Below are 19,710 nucleotides of genomic sequence, written 5' to 3' on the forward strand. Positions count from 1 at the left end.
TGGTCTACTTCTGCAACCATAATCTAAATTCCCCATTATAATGCTACTATATTTAAAGATGGTATTCACTGAATATAATCATCGCAATCTGTTTATGTAATAATGTAAGGCCCACCCACCGTGAGCGTGCACATATACACAACCTTGACATGTTTTCCCTCCTTTGTATTGTTAACTTGTTTCAAAATTGAAGAATTTTCTTTTAAATGTCCAGTTGTATTTCAGTCCGTCATCTTATTAAGTAATGTAAATCAAAGTTAAATATGAAATTTCCTGAACACATTCCACATTTACCCAAATCACCTTGATAGCGGTATCATCTTGTGTATTTTGCAGGATACGAAAGATTTTCTTGCTCAGTGTAGCACGTCCATCCCGTACCTTCTACCCGACAAAAATGTACTTTTAACCCCAGGTAGTCAGCTAGTGCACTCCATGAGAGGTCATAAGGATTATAGCTGCATTAATTCCGTCGATGTCTCTAAAGATGGACAGTATACAGTAACATGTAAGATAGCTCTTTTGTTGCTTTGATTTCTCTGTAACTATTAATTATTGTTATAATCGTTTTTAATATGTCAATGTTGTATGCTACAGTCAGCTGATATATCATTATTGGTCTATGCTACAGTCAGCTGATATATCGTCACTGTTCTATGCTACAGTCAACTGATATATCATCAAAGGTCTGTGCTACAGTCAACTGATATATCATAACTACTCTATGCTACAGTCAACTGATATATCATCACTGCTCTACACTACAGTCAACTGATATATCATCACTGCTCTACACTACAGCCAACTGATATATCATCACTGCTCTATGATACAGTCAGCTGATATATCATCATTGGTCTATGCTACAGTCAACTGATATTTCATTACTGCTCTATGCTACAGTCAGCTGATATATCATCCCTGCTCTACACTACAGTCAGCTGATATATCATCACTGTTCTATGTTACAGTCACCTGATATATCATCACTGTTTAATGCTACAGTCAACTGATATATCATCACTGTTTTATGCTACAGTCAGCTGATATATTATCACTTTTTTTATGCTACAGTCAACTGATATATCATCACTGTTTTATGCTACAGTCAGCTGATATATTATCACTTTTTTTATGCTACAGTCAACTGATATATCATCATTGGTCTATGCTACAGTCAGCTGATATATTATCATTGGTCTATGCAAAAGTCAGCTGATATATCATAACTACTCTATGCTACATTCAACTGATATATCATCATTGGTCTATGCTACAGTCAGCTGATATATCATCATTGGTCTGTGCTACAGTCAGCTGATAGATCATCATTGGTCTATGCAAAAGTCAGCTGATATATCATAACTACTCTATGCTACAGTCAGCTGATATATCATCACTATTCTATGCTACATTCAACTGATATATCATCACTATTCTATGCTACATTCAACTGATATATCATCATTGGTCTATGCTACAGTCAGCTGATATATTATCATTGGTATATGCAACAGTCAGCTGATATATCATAACTACTCATTGCTACATTCAACTGATATATCATCATTGGTCTATGCTACAGTCAGCTGATATATCATCATTGGTCTATGCTACAGTCAGCTGATATATCATCACTATTCTATGCTACATTCAACTGATATATCATCACTATTCTATGCTACATTCAACTGATATATCACCATTGGTCTATGCTACAGTCAACTGATATATCACCATTGGTCTATGCTACAGTCAGCTGATATATCATCACTATTCTATGCTACATTCAACTGATATATCATCACTATTCTATGCTACATTCAACTGATATATCACCATTGGTCTATGCTACAGTCAACTGATATATCACCATTGGTCTATGCTACAGTCAGCTGATATATCATCACTATTCTATGCTACATTCAACTGATATATCATCACTATTCTATGCTACATTCAACTGATATATTAGCATTGGTCTATGCTACAGTCAGCAGATATCATATGCAGCGTCATTACTATCTGGTTATGTGCTATAGTCAACGAACAATGCAATATCAGTGACATGCTACGGTCAGCAGACGTATTATACAACACAGCTATTATATGCTATGGTCAGCAGACCTATTATACAACATATTTATTATATGCTACGGTCAGCAGATATATGGAACAATGATGTCATGTTCAGTTGTTAAGGAATAACTTTATTTTGTTTTCTAATTATCTGCTTCCAATATCTGATTTTGACATTTTCAATACAAATAAATGAATCTAGTTTTCTTAATTGATATTTAAAGAATTAAATACACAATTTGACTGTTATGTTTACTGCAGAAGGCTAGCGGTTTAGTTTATAATTTTAATTATTGTATTGCCTTATTGTTGCTATTGTTGTTGTCGTGGGGTTTAACGCCATTTTTCAGCACACGATAGGCTATACATGGCGGCCAGTATTAATGGTGGAGGAAGAACCCGGGAAAACCCTGGAAAGAACCACCAATCCACGAGAAGCTACTGGCAAGCTTTCTCACATACCCACATTGGCTGAATCCGAGACTCGAACCTGCGCAGGCAGAGGTGAGATGGCAATGATCCGTAACAGAGAACGCTGTTAGACCACTCGGCCAATCGGGGCCCCTGCATTGCCTTGACATACCTTTCCGTATAATGTCAGTATTATGCTATGATGTACGGCTAAAGTCTTCATTTAACTGACACAGCTTGTGAGAAGAAGAATAGAGAATAACATGCATTTTTCTCGATATTTTTTATAATCAACAGTGCATATTAAATTCATAAATTGCATTCTTTTTCTTTTCTGTTTCTTTCAAGTCATAATTCCTGGCAAGGTGGCAGTTATTGTTACGTTTTGTTCAGTTTAGTTCATTATTGGTCTTCTCTTAGGTGGAGATGATGAAACTGTTCGACTATGGAATAATGTTGATGGAAGACAGGACCGTATGTATGAAACAGAGTGTGTTCAGAAGACATATTTCTGCCTGAGCGATGCTTGTCTTCTCATCTACGAGGAAGATAAAGTTGTTGTAAAGAACAGATCTGGTAGGTTTTACATTATTTTACTGTTATTACTCTAAAAATGTTCATGTGCTGTAAATACCCGCCTTTATTTTAGGAACGTCTTTCCTTTAAAATGCTTGGAATAGAAGTTTATAATTTGCTTTGAATAGAAATTGTTTAAATTCAAGCTATTTATAACCAACATACAAGGAATTGAGCTATTTTAAATATTGAGAAAAATTCAGTGTAATGTTATAAGCAAAGGAATATTGAAAAAAGGTGGGTTTATATAAAAATTTGTTCTAAGTACATATTATTTTTTAAACATAAAATCATTCCATACAAATTATTTGTAAGTATTTTGTGCAAAATAATTGATTCTACGCAAAGAATGTCATTCTTTCAGAATATGAACTGCAACGCCATTAGACATGTTAATGGATATGAACTCATGCTTGATTCAAGCAATATATCAATTGCTGATGTTACTGACAGTGTACATTGGCTAATTTTAGATGGCACACTCAAATCATGAATTCCACTTGTATAAGTAACATTTATGGACGCCATTAGTATGAAAGAGTGACGAAGTCGTCACTGAATAGTGTTGTAGAAGGTTGAGAAGCATGCTATTCTGTTATAATTAAGAAAATCCTATATACAGTAAAGCTATATTTATGTCAGCATTTTATCAGTTATGTTGTGTGTTGACCACTCCGATGGCCTAAGTGGTTAGAACATCCGCCTCAGATGCAAGAGGTTGTGATTTTGAATCCCAACATAGTCAAACCAAAGACTTATAAACATTGTACTAACAGCTACCTCGCTAGGCGCTCATCATTAAGAGGTTAGAGTTAGGACTGGTGGGCCTGGTGTCAGGATAACGTGACTGTGTGGGACATCATGCTACATGTCTGGGACATGAAGCCCTAGTGCTAGACATCACTATAAACGGCCACACAGCAGACATCGTAGCGATAAATCTACGTTAAAAATCAACTCCCTCGCACACATGTTGTATATTGTGCTAGACTAAGAAATTTAAAGACAGCAGAGATGTCATAGATCCACATTTTAACTAAACTTTATAGTATCTAAATGTAGAGGGACTATAAATATCATGACGTTTAAAAAATATTGTGAATTCTTCTTCTTCTTCTTCTTATTATTATTATTATTATTATTATTATTATTATTATTGAAGGAATAGAAAAGTTCAGTTTAGATGCCATCCTCTCTTGGTGTCTTTGCGGTCCTAGAAGAGAATATTTGGTACTGTTCAAGGATAACGAAGCAACAACGTACAACCTGGAAACCCTTGAAAAAATGAAACCTGTGGAGTGTAAGAAGAAGGTTTCATTTTCAAGTGACTCATCACAATCATTCAAAGACAGTAGGTGTACAAAATGTTCATGTAAATGATTGACACTGCAGTCATCTACAAAAAAATGTTTCTTACACCTTTACCATTATAATTTCTGTCATCATCGTCTCTCTCAGAAAATGTATTTGCTTACAAGAAGTCTCCGAAGGCTGAGTTTACTTTAAATATAATTCAATAATTCCACAGGAAATTATGGATGTTCTTCAGGTACATAGATTATACTGTTGTTGGATGTTCTTCATGTACATAGATTAGACTGTTGATGGATGTTCTTCATGTACATAGATTAGACTGTTGATGGATGTTCTTCATGCACATAGATTAGACTGTTGATGGATGTTCTTCATGTACATAGATTGGACTGTTGATGGATGTTCTTCAGGTACATAGATTAGACTGTTGATGGATGTTCTTCATGTACATAGATTAGACTGTTGATGGATGTTCTTCATGTACATAGATTAGACTGTTGATGGATGTTCTTCAGGTACATAGATTAGACTGTTGATGGATGTTCTTCAGGTAGATAGATTAGACTGTTGATGGATGTTCTTCGGGCATGTTCATTATGTTGTTCTATGATGTTGATGCGAAAGGGTTCGATGGAATAAAGTATGGTTTTAGTGCTGATTTCCTGGTTATGAAAAACATTTTTGTGGACTGACACATGTTCTTGCCCTATATATATATATATATATATATATATATATATATATATATATATATATATATATATATATATACGCTGTACTTGGATTATGTTGACTGCATATCATGTTGAGATTTTGGTTATATTATTTCCTTCAATGTACATTTCCTCATACGGAAGAAGCGTAATTTTAAATAATTTCAGGTCTTCTGTCCCTGTCTTTCAAAGTCACTTAGATAATAGGTTTTAAATATTTTCCATAACAAACTTAATTGCAATAGCACAAATGTTGTACATTATTAGTAGTCTTTGGTCTTAATTTAGCATCAATCTAAATGAGTAAACTCCATTCTGTACACGTTTGCGTTTTGGATTTACTCATAACTTAAGAAATGTATCACTCAGAGAGGGAGAGGGAGAGAGAGAAGAGCTCAGGCTCTCTTAAAAAGAGGTGTCCATCCTAATGGTGTAGATACACCTACATCTTGGGGAAGACTGAACTAGAGGGGCGAGTTCGGGAGTTTGGGCTTCTGATGAATCGAGCTAACTTTATCGAAATAATTGATATATAACCTTACTTTCTTGATACAGAATTACATCTACATCGATTTTATATTTCAGATATAAACAATACATGATAAATTACAATATTCCTTCATACTTACCAACTTCATACAATTCTGTAATTTCTCTCTTTTAGAATAGAATGCAAATAATTAAATAGCGATTAAATTTACGATAGCTAAGAGTGTGTAAAAGTCAATAGTTGAAACTAATATAATAATGATTTTGTAGAACAGTATTTTTCTGAATTTGAAATAGAATGCAAAGTAGTATTCTCTATACTTAAAGAATATTTTATTTCTAAATTAATTATTACTGAGCATGAATTTGATAGTGAACTCCACTTTTACAATAATGAACGGTATAATTACAAGTAAATATAAATTTTTCATACAATTCAACTTTCCTATGCATTAAAAAAAATAGTAAAAGAATATTAAAATTATACAAAAATGTTGCAAATGTGCTGATTTTAGATTGAACTCTTACCTTAAAATTTTAACATAAAAAAATCCCTATTCCCTATAGAAAATTGTACGAACACATATAGTTGCTTACCTGTAAGAACGACGAGCCTTTGGATATCTGTCGAATTAAACCGATTTGCGCATATCAGTATCTCACTTTATACGCGATTTAGAATGTATGATCGAGACCAAATAAAGACATACGTTTTGCTGGGTTTGCATCGTAGCTTCACAAGAACCCCCAAACTGTGTACCTTTTCTTATTGACTATTCTCTAGGTCTGTATGCGTCATTAGATAAAAATCTGCTGTAACAACTTTTTCATGAAGAACGTGAAATTTTACCGATATATTCAGCAGAAACGAATTTGGCTTGCTCAACACACCTTGCTACTGAGTCTAAATTTGCTGACTTAAAATATAAGAAGAAATGCATTATGTAATGCAATGGAATGTACATTTCCCACATAAAAAGCACAATCTTTATTACAATTATATACATTTGTATTATTACAGGAATTAAAAAACGCTTTCAGTACAATTTAGTGAAAAATTCAATCCTAACACTAATATAATTGTATATTTTGTGCAAATGCATGAGAATGCCATATTTCAATTGATATTGCATTTACAGATTCTTTCCTTGGATCCGAACGTTACGCTGTTGCCTTCTCAATTCAAAAGACAACTATATGTGTATTTGATGTCAGTAAGCAACAGTTTGTCTTATATCACAATGTATGTCATCATTCCAACATACAAGAAGACGATGTGCATAGTCTGCAATGGGCAATTACAAATAATGAAACCTGCATAGCATATACCTGTAGCAAGTCCGGATCAATTTATTTCGTGGACATAAGAACCAAACAGCGACTTCGGGAACTACAAGGTAAAATAATATCATGAAAGTTAACAGGAAGTTTTAATTTTCCTAACAGAGCCATATCCTTATAAAAATACATTCACTACATGTGTGCTTTTTAAATTAAAATATCAGCATTTTATTCATATGCGTCATTTTATGAAGTTTTCTTTTTCTTCAGATATAATGTCCTGCTTTAATCGCATTGCTATGAATTCTACAGGCAACAAAATAAAATTTAAGTACTGCTTCAGGGGCTAAAAAGTCATCGGTAGTGGTACAGGTTTCTTAGAAACGTGGTTTGACATATACTGTAAAAAATATCGTCTAATGCAGAGGGGAAAATCATTTATGTGTAAAGTATTTTTTAAAAATCATCAAAGATACTGTTACATTAATTCAACGTGCAACTTGGTTATGATTCAAGATCTTTAAGATATTCTTTATAGAGATGCGACCAGGATAAGATACCATTTTCTTGTCTATTCCTACAGTGTTTAAAGAGGAACACAATGCTGATATTCTTTATATAGAGATGCCACCAGGATAAGATACCATTTTCTTGTCTATTCCAACAGTGTTTAAAGAGGAACACAATGCTGAAATTCTTGATCTTCAAATTAGTCGAGACAGGCATTTTTTGACCTTCATCCTGGCAGGATTGGATGACATCAGTACCTTAGTTGTATACAGTTTGGAAGAAATGGAGCTGTCCAAAAGGAAAGGCCTGAAAACCAGTTTTACATATGCAAGCAGTAGTAATGGAACAACCGTAGTCACATCGTCTGAAGACGCGCTGGTACACGTCTGGGATTTGACACGGCCCGAGGAGGGGCAAAATGCGACCACAGCCAGCAAAGTTTACCAGTATGTTTGATATTAAAATATTTCTTCATTTAAACATTGTTATCATATTACTTCTCTTTCCGTACCATCTCATACAGGCATCAACCAAATGTTATTAATTTTAGCTTAGACATGTACTTGTGACCAGGGACGCTCGCAGAATTATTTTCGGAGTTGGGGGCACATTTAGTGATCATCTATAAATTTTCACGGATGTCGACCAAAACATATTTAAACTCGGGGGGGGGGGGGACACACCCACTTGCCCCTATGTGCGTGAGCCCATGCTTGAGGCAACTAATGCTTTGCAATATACAGTGTATAATACAGACTAATTCGATTGTGCAGAGATAGCAATACTCAGTATTTCCTAAATAAATGATAAATGCTTGTATTTAATTTGCAATTATGTTATTTTATCAATTTAAATTTGGTTTCTAACAGGTCACAATTATGGACAATGTTTTTGAGCTTGTAGTGTCTAATACATCAGAATTGGCATAGAACAATTAGATTTTATTTCTACTATGAAACCCATGCTGTTTGAATCCAGGGTTTTATTCGAAAGTTCTGCCACATTTTTTTTAATTTATTTGAATTATCCGATTTAAGGTTCTTACAGTGTCTGCCGAACTCGCGATATCTACTGGGGACATACAGTGAAGGAAGTGACGATAAACATTGCACTCTGTTTGTCTACGACATATGCAAACGAAAAACTGTGAGGCACACAAAAATTGTGAGTTTCATGTTTTGCACAGTAACTATTGACAACGTTTGTTTCAAACAAAATAAATCGTAACTTAAAGCAATGATAATAGCGGTATGTTTTAACCTTCAAATTATTGTTTTTGTTTGCATTGAATTTTACTTCCGCACAAAACCTACTATCGGAAATGACTGAATATGCAGATTGTCTCTTTGAGACGCTGATGAAAATTGTTTCATCATTAAAATGATGACCTGCAAATATGAATTATGTTGAAGAAATTATGATCCATCATGCTAACGTCCATTTTTTAACACACATGACAACTATATTTAACATGTTGTGGTGATTTTTGGCCAACAAGTGTCAGATTAAACAATATAATATTATATTGACTTTGGTCGAAGAATGTTGCCTACAAAAGTAAACACGACTTAAGTACGCCTGTTTTTGATCAATAATGAAGTGAGATTTATCGGTTTAAATATAGATATATAATATAACATAGTACAGTGTCTGTTTCAAGCCCATGTCGCTACACATACCATAGTACAGTGTCTGTTTCAAGCCCATGTCGCTACACATTATACCATAGTACAGTGTCTGTTTCAAACCCATATGAGAATTCTTATGCAAATCTGGATTATTCATCCATTGGGAATCATTTCTGATCATATCAAGTTTCATAAGATTTTCATTTGAGTTTGAGGTGTTTACATTATATTAGTCAAACAAGGCTCAGAATGGGGTCTTATTTACATTGTGACAGTGTGAACTCTTTACGTATATACTCACTCTTGCAATGAAACTCGCGTTTGTTTCAGATTTAAATCAGCATAAAGGCATGACATGTTATACGAGGAACCGGCATGAAATGTTATATGAAAAACCTATATGAGATGTTATATAGCAAACCTACATTTGTTTTTATCCACATATGAAACACAACCACCAATTATGCGTGTGGTTGCATAAACATACAATAGTCAACATCAGCCAAGATGTGTGAGTACCAAAATCATGTAAATAGATTGCAGTCATGAAAACATATTGTTGCACACCAAAACATGACAACATGTATGTGATGGTTTACAAGCCAGATAATTTTCCATATCATATATTATTTCTATTATTATTATTGTAACAATGATGATGATATTAATACTAATAGTGTATAATCAATGCATAAAGTTAATGGTTTCAGTGTAAATTGAGTTCATTCATAAATAGTTAAATGTCTTCGAAGACTTTATGCCTGCTATTTTAATGTACAGCCTACAAAGGTAGATGTATTGCTCGCTGGCAGAGATACCGTCATTGTCTGGCCTCTGATGGAGGGGAGTGAGGCGGCATTCCTCGTTGACTTAAAGACAGTGTCTACAGTGACAAAGCTGAGTGGATTACCACCAAAGAATCGGTGCATTGTTTATGGAAATGGTGAAGGTGGAGTACATAACATATGTATGGTGCTTTACTATAAAATCGATGAACATAGCAGTTGTATAGTGCTTTACTGTTAGATCGATAAAACATCATTTTCATATGCTGCTTACTGTAAAATCGATAAAGCGCAACTTTCGTATGCTGCTTTGCTGTAAACCTTATTTTGTTAAATTTACAAATATCATGTAATAGGTTAAATTATTTAAATTTATAATAGACTTACTATAAGCAAATCAAAGTGAATTTTATCTGCTTAAAATTTTCCATTCAGACGGAAAATGTTACTTAACACGCATTTAGCACATATGTTTATACTGTTCCTTATTACACTTGAGCTAAATATGAAATACCATATATTCTGGTTCGTACGTTGAGTCCAACCGCAAACAAAATACTATTATCTGACGATTTTCTGTGATTTAATTAAAAATGTGTTTCATTCATATTTATCAAAACACAAAATATTTGTCTTCGACATTAATCAATATATGTATTATTTTCATGTATCATCCGGCACATGGACATATTCATTTTTCATATCTTTTGCTTGTGTGCGAAACAGGATTTTGGAAATCTCTGTGTATTATCCGGCACATGGGCAGATTCATTTTTTCATTCATTCGTATATATATATATATATATATATATATATATATATATATATATATATATATATATATATATATATATATATATATATATATATATTGCTTTCTAAAAACAAGAAATAGCATATCAAAGAAGTCTTTACAAAACTTTAAAGTTGATTGATTTAAATAAAATTCTGGTTGCAATATTACAAACTTTGATGCGCAAAGCCTTTGATAAATATGACAGATAATTAAAGCTTTAAAAAACATGCCAGTTTCACATGGACCTATTTATAAGCTGTATACATTTGAGTATTAGTAAGTAATACATTTTTTTCTGTAGGATTGATTTCTTGGACAGAAGAAGGACAAGTAAATTATTATAGCCTTCCATCTGGAGAAAAGAGCCATGCACTAGATGTCTACAGAAATTGCCAATTGCATGTAGGTGATCTGAACAAATTTAAATTTAGAACACATAATCTAGTTCAGTATTATCATTCTTTCTTAGAGTTTGGGGGTATGAATAAATGGAGGAAGGATTAGGAAAGATCAATACATTTTAGAAAGTATTGGATAAACAAATTGTTTGAAACTGTCATGGGCTGCATGCTGCACAAAAATGGTGTGTTTTTAATCATTTTATGTTCTTCAATTCAGAACATAGCTACCTCCATTTTAAAGACAAACACTGGTTTATTGTCTGATATACACATATATTTATGGCTTGTTGAAGATCAAATTGTAAGGGACTTTTATATAATTAACTGAACATAACCCGAGTTCACATCCATGATTACAAGGGTTAAGCACTTACCTCTTTATTTTCATACTTGAAGACATTTTCCATAACATTTCACCAACACACAGGGGAAAAATTGAATGGTGTCTGCAAAATTATTTTTCTATCCTTTACTAAGGTGGTCATTGTTAAACAAAAGTTATTATTCATATAAATTTCCGCATTTCGTGCTACTGATATCTTGAAACCTTTGTTAGTATCAGCATAACACAAGGTGGACAAATTAAAACTTGTTATATAATTGCATGGCAGGTGAACAGAAAAGGATCTATCATGACAGTTAATGGACAAGATATGGTGGATGTATACGATCGTCTGAATAATAAATTTCTACATTCTATCAAATACCATGATTTTGGTGTAGTGGACGGGATTCAACTTTTCACAGACGATGGGAACTACATTATTTTCCAAGTCTATAGGAAACCACCGATGTGCCAGAAGGGACCTGATATCAACTACTTCGTGGTTTGGGACATAAATAAAGGTACATTTTTCAAGATTAAATATTTCACTATTATGCAAGAATGTTTTCATGACATATACAGATGTCCAGTCACAGGTGGTGAGAATTTCCATGTTCAGGAAGTTTAAAGTATCTGAGAAAAGGACACTTGGGAAATGAAAGCAGTGATCTTAGTTCGTGAAAGCTTAGGTCAGTCTATAATACTAAATGTACAGCAGTACACATCTTTGATAATATCGACTAAATTGCTAGGAGTCATACCCTTTCTTTTAAAAATGCTAAACGTTTATAGTTCGATAGTTGGATATTGACAGTATACATCAAGCTGTGCGTAATGAGAGGTATCACCGTTCTGGCATGGGACGATATCACCACTGATGCTACTTTATGATATCACCATCCTGAGGTTCCCGTATAATACATGTATCAGAATTCATACGATGTGCAATTTTTTAAAATACAAATAACCTACATTACGTTTGACTTTGCCATAAGATTGCATTGCCTATCTTCGCATTTGCTTTGCAACCATTTTACTTAATATACATTAGATCTGCTTTTAAAAGCTAGCCATACATTGCCATATTTGCTGGCCTATAAGTTGATACTTTTTGAATAGAAAATCTGGACATCGTCGTATACTTTGAATCTACTTATAGGCTGGCAAATATGGCAGCTAAATTGAAAACAAAACTATTCCGGTAATCCGATAAGTACTTTTCCTCGCAAGTACAACAAATTTTACACAGTTTCATAATCATGTATACTTCCTACTTTGCCTTGTGCATTTCTCAGTACGTGAACGTCCATATCATTAATCGTATCATAACGAGAAATCAATATTTTCCCCAAATCTCCATGTATTCTTGAAGACATCGTCTTGTCATCAGTATACCTTCACAATTTTGTTTAGCATACATTTCATTCTAACCATTCATAATGCATTGCAACAAGCATACTTAAACTATTCTTTACTAGTGATGCATGTTACCTTGAAAATACCTCGATGTTTCATGTTGCAGGGAAAATGATATCAGACCTAGTAGACAGCGAATATTATAATAAATACGAGGTCGATTCGCATTCTGGATCTTTGGTGAATCTTGTCTCAGCTATGCTGTTAGATAACAATGATGATAACAAGGAAAAGAACAGAGTTCTTGCAGCTCATGACGATTACATTATGAGGTTGTATGATGTCAAAACAGGTATGTTATATATAAACACCCACATTTGTCTTTCTGTCTTTCTTGTCTGTGTGTCCCACTTGCCAAACAAGAGGTGACAAGTTCGTTTTTTTTAATACTTTTTTATGTTGAAATTTTCTTCTATCACTCCCATTTTAGGATGGCGATCCAGCTGCCAATCAAGAGGTCGCGAGTTCGATACTCTCAGCGGCATCCCTATTTTTTTTGTTTACCTTTTTGTATTTTTATGTTTGAAATTTCTTTTAAACTCATTCATCTAAAGTCTGAATTGTTGTTTTTACTTTGTTTTTTTTTTCTGTCCTAGGATGGGTAATTAACCTAGCTACGGTATAGAGAATGAAGCATTCCTATTCAGTTTCTTGCTTCTATTCACGTTATGGTGGCTGTTTGCATATTAGTTTACGTAAAGAGAACATTATCGATATTAAATGTCATTAATGTCTATTTCCATGGGTTTTGCTTCAACACACCTAGGATTTAATTAAAGGCATCTAGGCGAAGTATACCAGGAATGTTGCCTTTGACTCCCCCCTCCATCATGGGATACAGTAGCGGCCTAACGAGGTGCGAAAGGTGCGATTGCACCAGGCCCGCAACAAAAAAAAAAAAAAAGGGGGGGGGGTACGCAAACATTTTGGAGTTTGATTAAAATAGATTATAATTAAAGCTGATTTTTTTAAAACAAGTTTGATTTTGAATACAAACCTGTATTTTTCTTTGAATATTTTACAGAATTTCTTTGGAATTTTAGAAAGATAAAAAATGGGGTGGGGTGCATTTTCCTTATTTCACACGAGACCCGCACAGCCCTAAAACCACTGTTGATGATATCTTTATGTATTACTATCAGAATATACTCAATTTAAAACAAGATATTCAAGTATTTTCTGAGGTTAAATGTGGAGTAAAATGGGAAAAAATAAAAACAATATTTGTAACCCATTCTACCAGTTTCATTCAACATGCGTTAAGGTCTAGTAACCGTACCGAACACGGCGCAGAATATGTGTTATATTTTAATACTAGGGAAATTTAATCAATCGATTAGTTGAATTTTCTCAGAATAATGAATGCATCATGAAAATGTTATTTACAGTATTATATTACTGCTATTTTCAAAAGTTGTAAAACGAAATGCTCTCACTCTGCACATACATACATACATACATACATACAGTTGCTGATAGCAATCCTGATAATTTTAGTATTTAGTGTTACCTGCTTCATCTGTCTGTCTGTCTGTCTGTCTATCAATATCTCTATCTCTCACTCACACACACACATCACCATAATCATCAATGGTTAATCAGTGGTAAAAAAAATATCAGCCTTTCTTACTGTTTTGTTTGTTTGTGCTGTCTATATCGTTATCATCATAATCATAATAAATAGTACATCTCTCATACAAGTATCATATTTTCTTCTTCACTATTATTTTCTGTACACTTTTAAATCTACCGGGTCCAACATCCATCCAGGCTTTAATATTTGAAGTGTGATGATGTCATCAACCGTTATTTCTACTATCCAAACTTTAAGTACGTATTTCTGTACTAGAAATTTATGTAAAATTATGATATGATACAGTCAAACTTCTATTTAATGATTTCTTTCAGGCTTGTTACAGCGTATTGAAGACCCTGGAAGAAGCATGTATTTGCAGACATTTGAAGGAGTCAACATATTTCTTTCCTATGGCTATGAAGAAGACGCTTTTAGGATTTGGGACAAACAGACTCTCACACCTGTTGCCTCATTCAAGCCAGATTATACAGTTAGTTTTTAATCTACTAACAACCTCTTGTGATTGTATTTTGGATATGTATTTCGAGGGTTTTCAACAGATGCCACATGGAGATTGTTGTCACATAATGGTTACTTATTCTCAAGTCGGTAAATATTTGAGATGCCATAAAAAAATATCCTTACGCTTTTGTTATCTCTGCTATAACCAAGAAATACACTACATGGAATCAAGAATAAATTGTGATCATGTGAGTGCTGTTTCCCTGCCAAAATGTATGCAGACCCTCGATTTAAGTGCAGATTCTTAACATCTTTCCTCATTGTGAGAAAATTATATAGAAGATCTCGCATAATTAAAGCAAAGGCTATTCAGTTGTAGACTTGCACAAGGGATCATCCAGTGCACCATTTTGAACACGCATGGACACACACACACATACACAAAGCAGCGGAAGTCATGATGATATAAACAGCAAATCACCTGATCGAATAGTGAATTTCGATTGGTCAATACCTGATATGTTGATAACAGAATTAGGGGTAGATTTACCAGATATTTAGAAAGGAAATGTGAAATTTTGGTTTTCTCATCATTAACATACTCTAAGTTTCTTTGTGGTCTTTTATGTATAGTGCTCAGATAAAATTTAGGACTGGATATAGTGCCGAATCATTGTTGAAAGGCATGATCTCCTTGTGGAGTCCAAAAGACTAAGTATATTGTATGGTTTAATGTTTTCATCCAGATTATTCTTTTGTTATTAAAAATGTCATGATTGTAATAGATATTCTCATTTTTGTGCTTGGGTCCTTTCCACATCCCATTCATTTGTCATAAGCGTCAACCTTTATATAAGTTGTTGCAATTTTCCTAGAAAACTCTATTTTGCAGTTTATTTCTATGTTACATTTTGTTTCCTGTTTTTTTATGAAATCATGTTGACTCAAAAGAAAATACAATTTTTTTTTTATAATGACTTTCAGTAATGTTCAGATGTTATGGGGAAGCAACTTGCTTTTAAAATGTATATCCGTCAATTGTATTTTAGATTGACAAAGTAATGATAACAGTGGATGGACGATACATTATTGGCATTGATAAAAATCAAGGAATCGTCAAATGGAAATTAGTGAATGGAGCTGGTAAAGATACTGACAATCCTGATTCCTATCCAGAAGACTTTCAATACCAAGGTATATTATTGTTGTTTTTGTTGATATTTTTACTCTTACCATGTAATAAATACTTATAAGTAAAAAAAAAACTGCGTAGAACAGAAACCCTGATCTGTCATAGCATAATGTATCTGCAGATCAGGGTCTGTGCTGTTTAACCTACTGAATACTCCTAACAACTGTATAGACCCATATCTACCAGTGCATTATGTGACGGCAGATCTGGCTCTGTGCGGTTCGCAGTTGGACTCATAAGCGAGTACATAGTAGTATTATACAAAAGACATCACTTAAATATTGTAGCTGTATGCAGGTCTTAAAACAATTGATCTTTTTATGTGAACATTTTTTTAATAGTAAAATTTGGATAAGAGGGGTGGGGAAGAAACTTTTAAATGAAGAGGCTGCATAATTTTCATCAATTTTCTTTAGAGAACTTGGTCTCTAAAGTATTAACAGGTAGAAACCAAGTACATGATTCTTTATGGGTGCATGTTTATGTCTGAAAAGAATCTGCATCTTTGTTTCCATTTATTACATTTTCCTTCATTACTTTATGTACATGTCACAGTCTGCTGTGTCATGTGTAAATACTGTGTCGTGTGTAAATACTGTGTCATGTGTAAATGCTGTGTCATGTGTAAACACTGTGTCATGTGTAAATGCTGTGTCATGTGTAAATGCTGTTTGATAGCTAAGGAACTGTAATTAATAATATCCTGAAATAGTACACATTTGATTATGCAATATTTACTTGAAATACATTATATACTCATGTACAAGTTGAGTCCAACTAAAAGCAAAAAAATCAATTAGACCAATATCTGCTGTTGCATAATGCACTTACAGATCAGAGATATGTTATTCTACTGATTATTGCTAACAGACTTTATAGACCCAGACTTGCTGGCATATTAATCAATGACAGAGCTGGGTCAATGCAGTTTGCAGTTGGACTTGACATAATATGAGATTATTAAGGTAACATGAAGGATGGCGTAATAAATTATAGTTAATCAGTCGTTAGATGTTTCAAGAATCCACTATTTAAAACTTTAAATTCTGACTCTTAGATTGATAATGCTATTTAAAAATGATTCCAGCTGGGGTTTTTTTTACACGAAATGAAGCATTCTCTTAAAGTAAAGCTTGAATTTGAATATATAACAGTGATGTGCATAATATTGAAACTAATTTTTGATAAATTTATTAAAAAATTTAATTTCTTCTGTTGATATGTGCTTCAATTCAATGACAGAGACAAGTCAGTATACAACAATTTCAACTGCAAAATTTTTCCAGTTTTCTTTTTGTCTTATTTGCAGTTTATTTTTGTTTATTCTTAAATATAGCAAGATACAACTCATACCTTTGCTTTTGTTGAAGCAGGCCAAAGAACATATAAAGAAAAAACAAATCAATCCATTTTATCTTTAAAAACTTCAGCTTGACACCTGTTAAATTTTTTGCTCACAGCAGATCTGGACTTGCATCTTGATCTTGGAATTGAAGACAAGAAAAAGGATGAGGAGGCCACAGATGACGATCAAGAGAATGAAGAAGAAGACTTTTACAGTTCAGATGATGACCTTGACCAAGCAAATGCAGGCACTGATGATGAAGAAAAGAATGATCCAGACAGTATGTACACAATACATGAAGACAATGAGAGGTTTCATGAAGGAAAGGAAAGTGATACATTTAAAGATGAGGCCACTAGAAATTATGACACAAATTCACAGAATGGCCATTCCACAGATAATAAATTGCAGTCAACAGAAATTAGGAATGGAAAATATAACATAAACAATGGAAAGAATGAAGATGATGAGGCTTTACTCTCAGATCCAAGCAGTGAGGATTGGTAGCCATCTTGATGCAAACACTCAGGCAGAGAATGGGGATATCAATGATAAATTTTCTTTGACAAGCATAACCCAAAAACTCAAACAAGGACAAACACAGAAGCAGAAAACTGGAACAAAATACTGTTGAGAGATATGTGATCTTAAACAGTAATAATGAGATGAAACTTAAAGCAAGCCTTTTTATATTAATCCAAAATATGCAAGCTGGCAATATGATAATTATAAATAATATGCAAGATGGGAGTGTGATAATCATACATAATATGCAAGCAGGTCATTTGATAATTATATATAAAATGCAGTGGCAAATTAATGTGATATAATTATACATAATATGCAAGCTGGCAATGATATAATTAAACATAATATGCAAGCTTGCAGTGTGATAACTATACATAATTTGCACACTAGCATTACGAAAATTTTTACATCATATGCAAGCTGACAATATGATAATTATAAATAATATGCAAGCTGGGAGTGTGATAATCATACATAATAAGCAAGCAGGCAGTGTGATAATTATACAAAATATGCAGCTGACAAACTAATGTGATATGATATACATAATATGTAAGCTGGCAATGTCATAATTATACAAATATCAAAATAGCCTTGTGATAATAGCAAACATTTAAAAATAAAATATTAATACAAAATTTCCAAACAGTGATTAAGATATGAAATATAACACCTAGTATTGTCATGGTTGCCTAAAATCTGTGAATGTGTGAATAAAATCTATTTCTGGAAGCAGACATTTTAATACAAACACTCAAAGCCATTTACTATGATGAGAATTCTCATATGAATGTACCATTATTGTGATAGCAAATATCATACTAGTATCTGATGCTGGAGTTTTAAATGCAATTGTCATGCTCAGAATGCATGATCTAAAATTATGATACATTCCAGTATTCCAAATGCTCACACTGTGATAATGATACAAAATCTCTGAAGACACTGTGATAATGATAAAAAATCTCTTACAGAACTGTGATAATGATGCAAAATGTACTGCAGAACAGTGATAATTATATAAAATCTCTGACAGAACTGTGATAATGATATAAAATATCAGCACTGTGATAATGATACAAAATCTCTGACAGCACTGTGATAATGATACAAAATCTCTTACAGAACTGTGATAATGATGCAAAATGTACTGCAGAACTGTGATAATTATATAAAATCTCTGACAGAACTGTGATAATGATATAAAATATCAGCACTGTGATAATGATACAAAATCTCTGACAGCACTCTGATAATGATACAAAATCTCTGACAGCACTGTGATAATGATGCAAAATGTATGGAAGAACTGTGATAATGATACAAAATCTGACAGAACTGTGATAATGATATAAAATATCAGCACTGTGATAATGATACAAAATCTCTGACAAGACATTGATAATGATACAAAATTTCTGACAGCACTGTGATAATGATACAAAATCTCTGACAAGACATTGATAATGATCCAAAATTTCTGACAGCACTATGATAATGATCTGTGATAATATCTGAAAGCAAGCACTGGTCCCAAAAAACTGTGATCATGATGAATAATCTGAAATCAAGCATCTTGTAAATAAGACTGAGGCAAGTTTTGTGGTGAAAAACATTGTAATCCTAGTAATAAATATATGAAATCTTGAATATTGTGATAATAAACCTAATATTGAGCACTGTGGAAAAAAGATAAATATTGTAATTATTGCAGTAAATATGACAATCTTGTATATTGTGATATTAAGTCTAAAACTAAGCACTGTGATACTGAAATTCTCATTATGTGCATTGTGATAATAATATGAAATCATAACGGTAATAAAATATCTTCTAGAAAGCAATCAATTCATGACATACAGGCTTTTTAGAAGTACTGTGGT

At 33.1% G+C, this 19,710-nt stretch overlaps 1 protein-coding gene across 2 annotated transcripts in view; it reads left to right on the forward strand.

Moving 5' to 3' along the window:
• LOC149778291 (uncharacterized) overlaps positions 1–18,465 on the forward strand; it is a 43,299-nt gene extending 24,834 nt beyond the window's left edge. The window contains exons 18-30 of one of the 2 annotated variants that reach the window (XM_089939098.1): positions 337–508; positions 2,911–3,066; positions 4,229–4,417; positions 6,722–6,979; positions 7,531–7,819; positions 8,411–8,537; positions 9,782–9,950; positions 10,884–10,984; positions 11,595–11,829; positions 12,831–13,016; positions 14,633–14,790; positions 15,812–15,956; positions 17,415–18,465. In XM_089939098.1, coding sequence (XP_089795224.1) covers positions 337–508; positions 2,911–3,066; positions 4,229–4,417; positions 6,722–6,979; positions 7,531–7,819; positions 8,411–8,537; positions 9,782–9,950; positions 10,884–10,984; positions 11,595–11,829; positions 12,831–13,016; positions 14,633–14,790; positions 15,812–15,956; positions 17,415–17,806 — 2,577 coding nt within the window. In that variant the 3' untranslated portion in view covers positions 17,807–18,465. The remainder of the gene's footprint in view (positions 1–336; positions 509–2,910; positions 3,067–4,228; positions 4,418–6,721; positions 6,980–7,530; positions 7,820–8,410; positions 8,538–9,781; positions 9,951–10,883; positions 10,985–11,594; positions 11,830–12,830; positions 13,017–14,632; positions 14,791–15,811; positions 15,957–17,414) is intronic. The other variant, XM_089939099.1, reaches the window with a different exon arrangement.
• Positions 18,466–19,710: the final 1,245 nt, after the last annotated feature.

The sequence above is a fragment of the Sinohyriopsis cumingii genome, chromosome 17 (genome assembly GCF_028554795.1).
Source record: "Sinohyriopsis cumingii isolate HCF-2022 chromosome 17, ASM2855479v2, whole genome shotgun sequence".
NCBI classification, from domain to species: Eukaryota; Metazoa; Mollusca; class Bivalvia; order Unionida; family Unionidae; genus Sinohyriopsis; species Sinohyriopsis cumingii.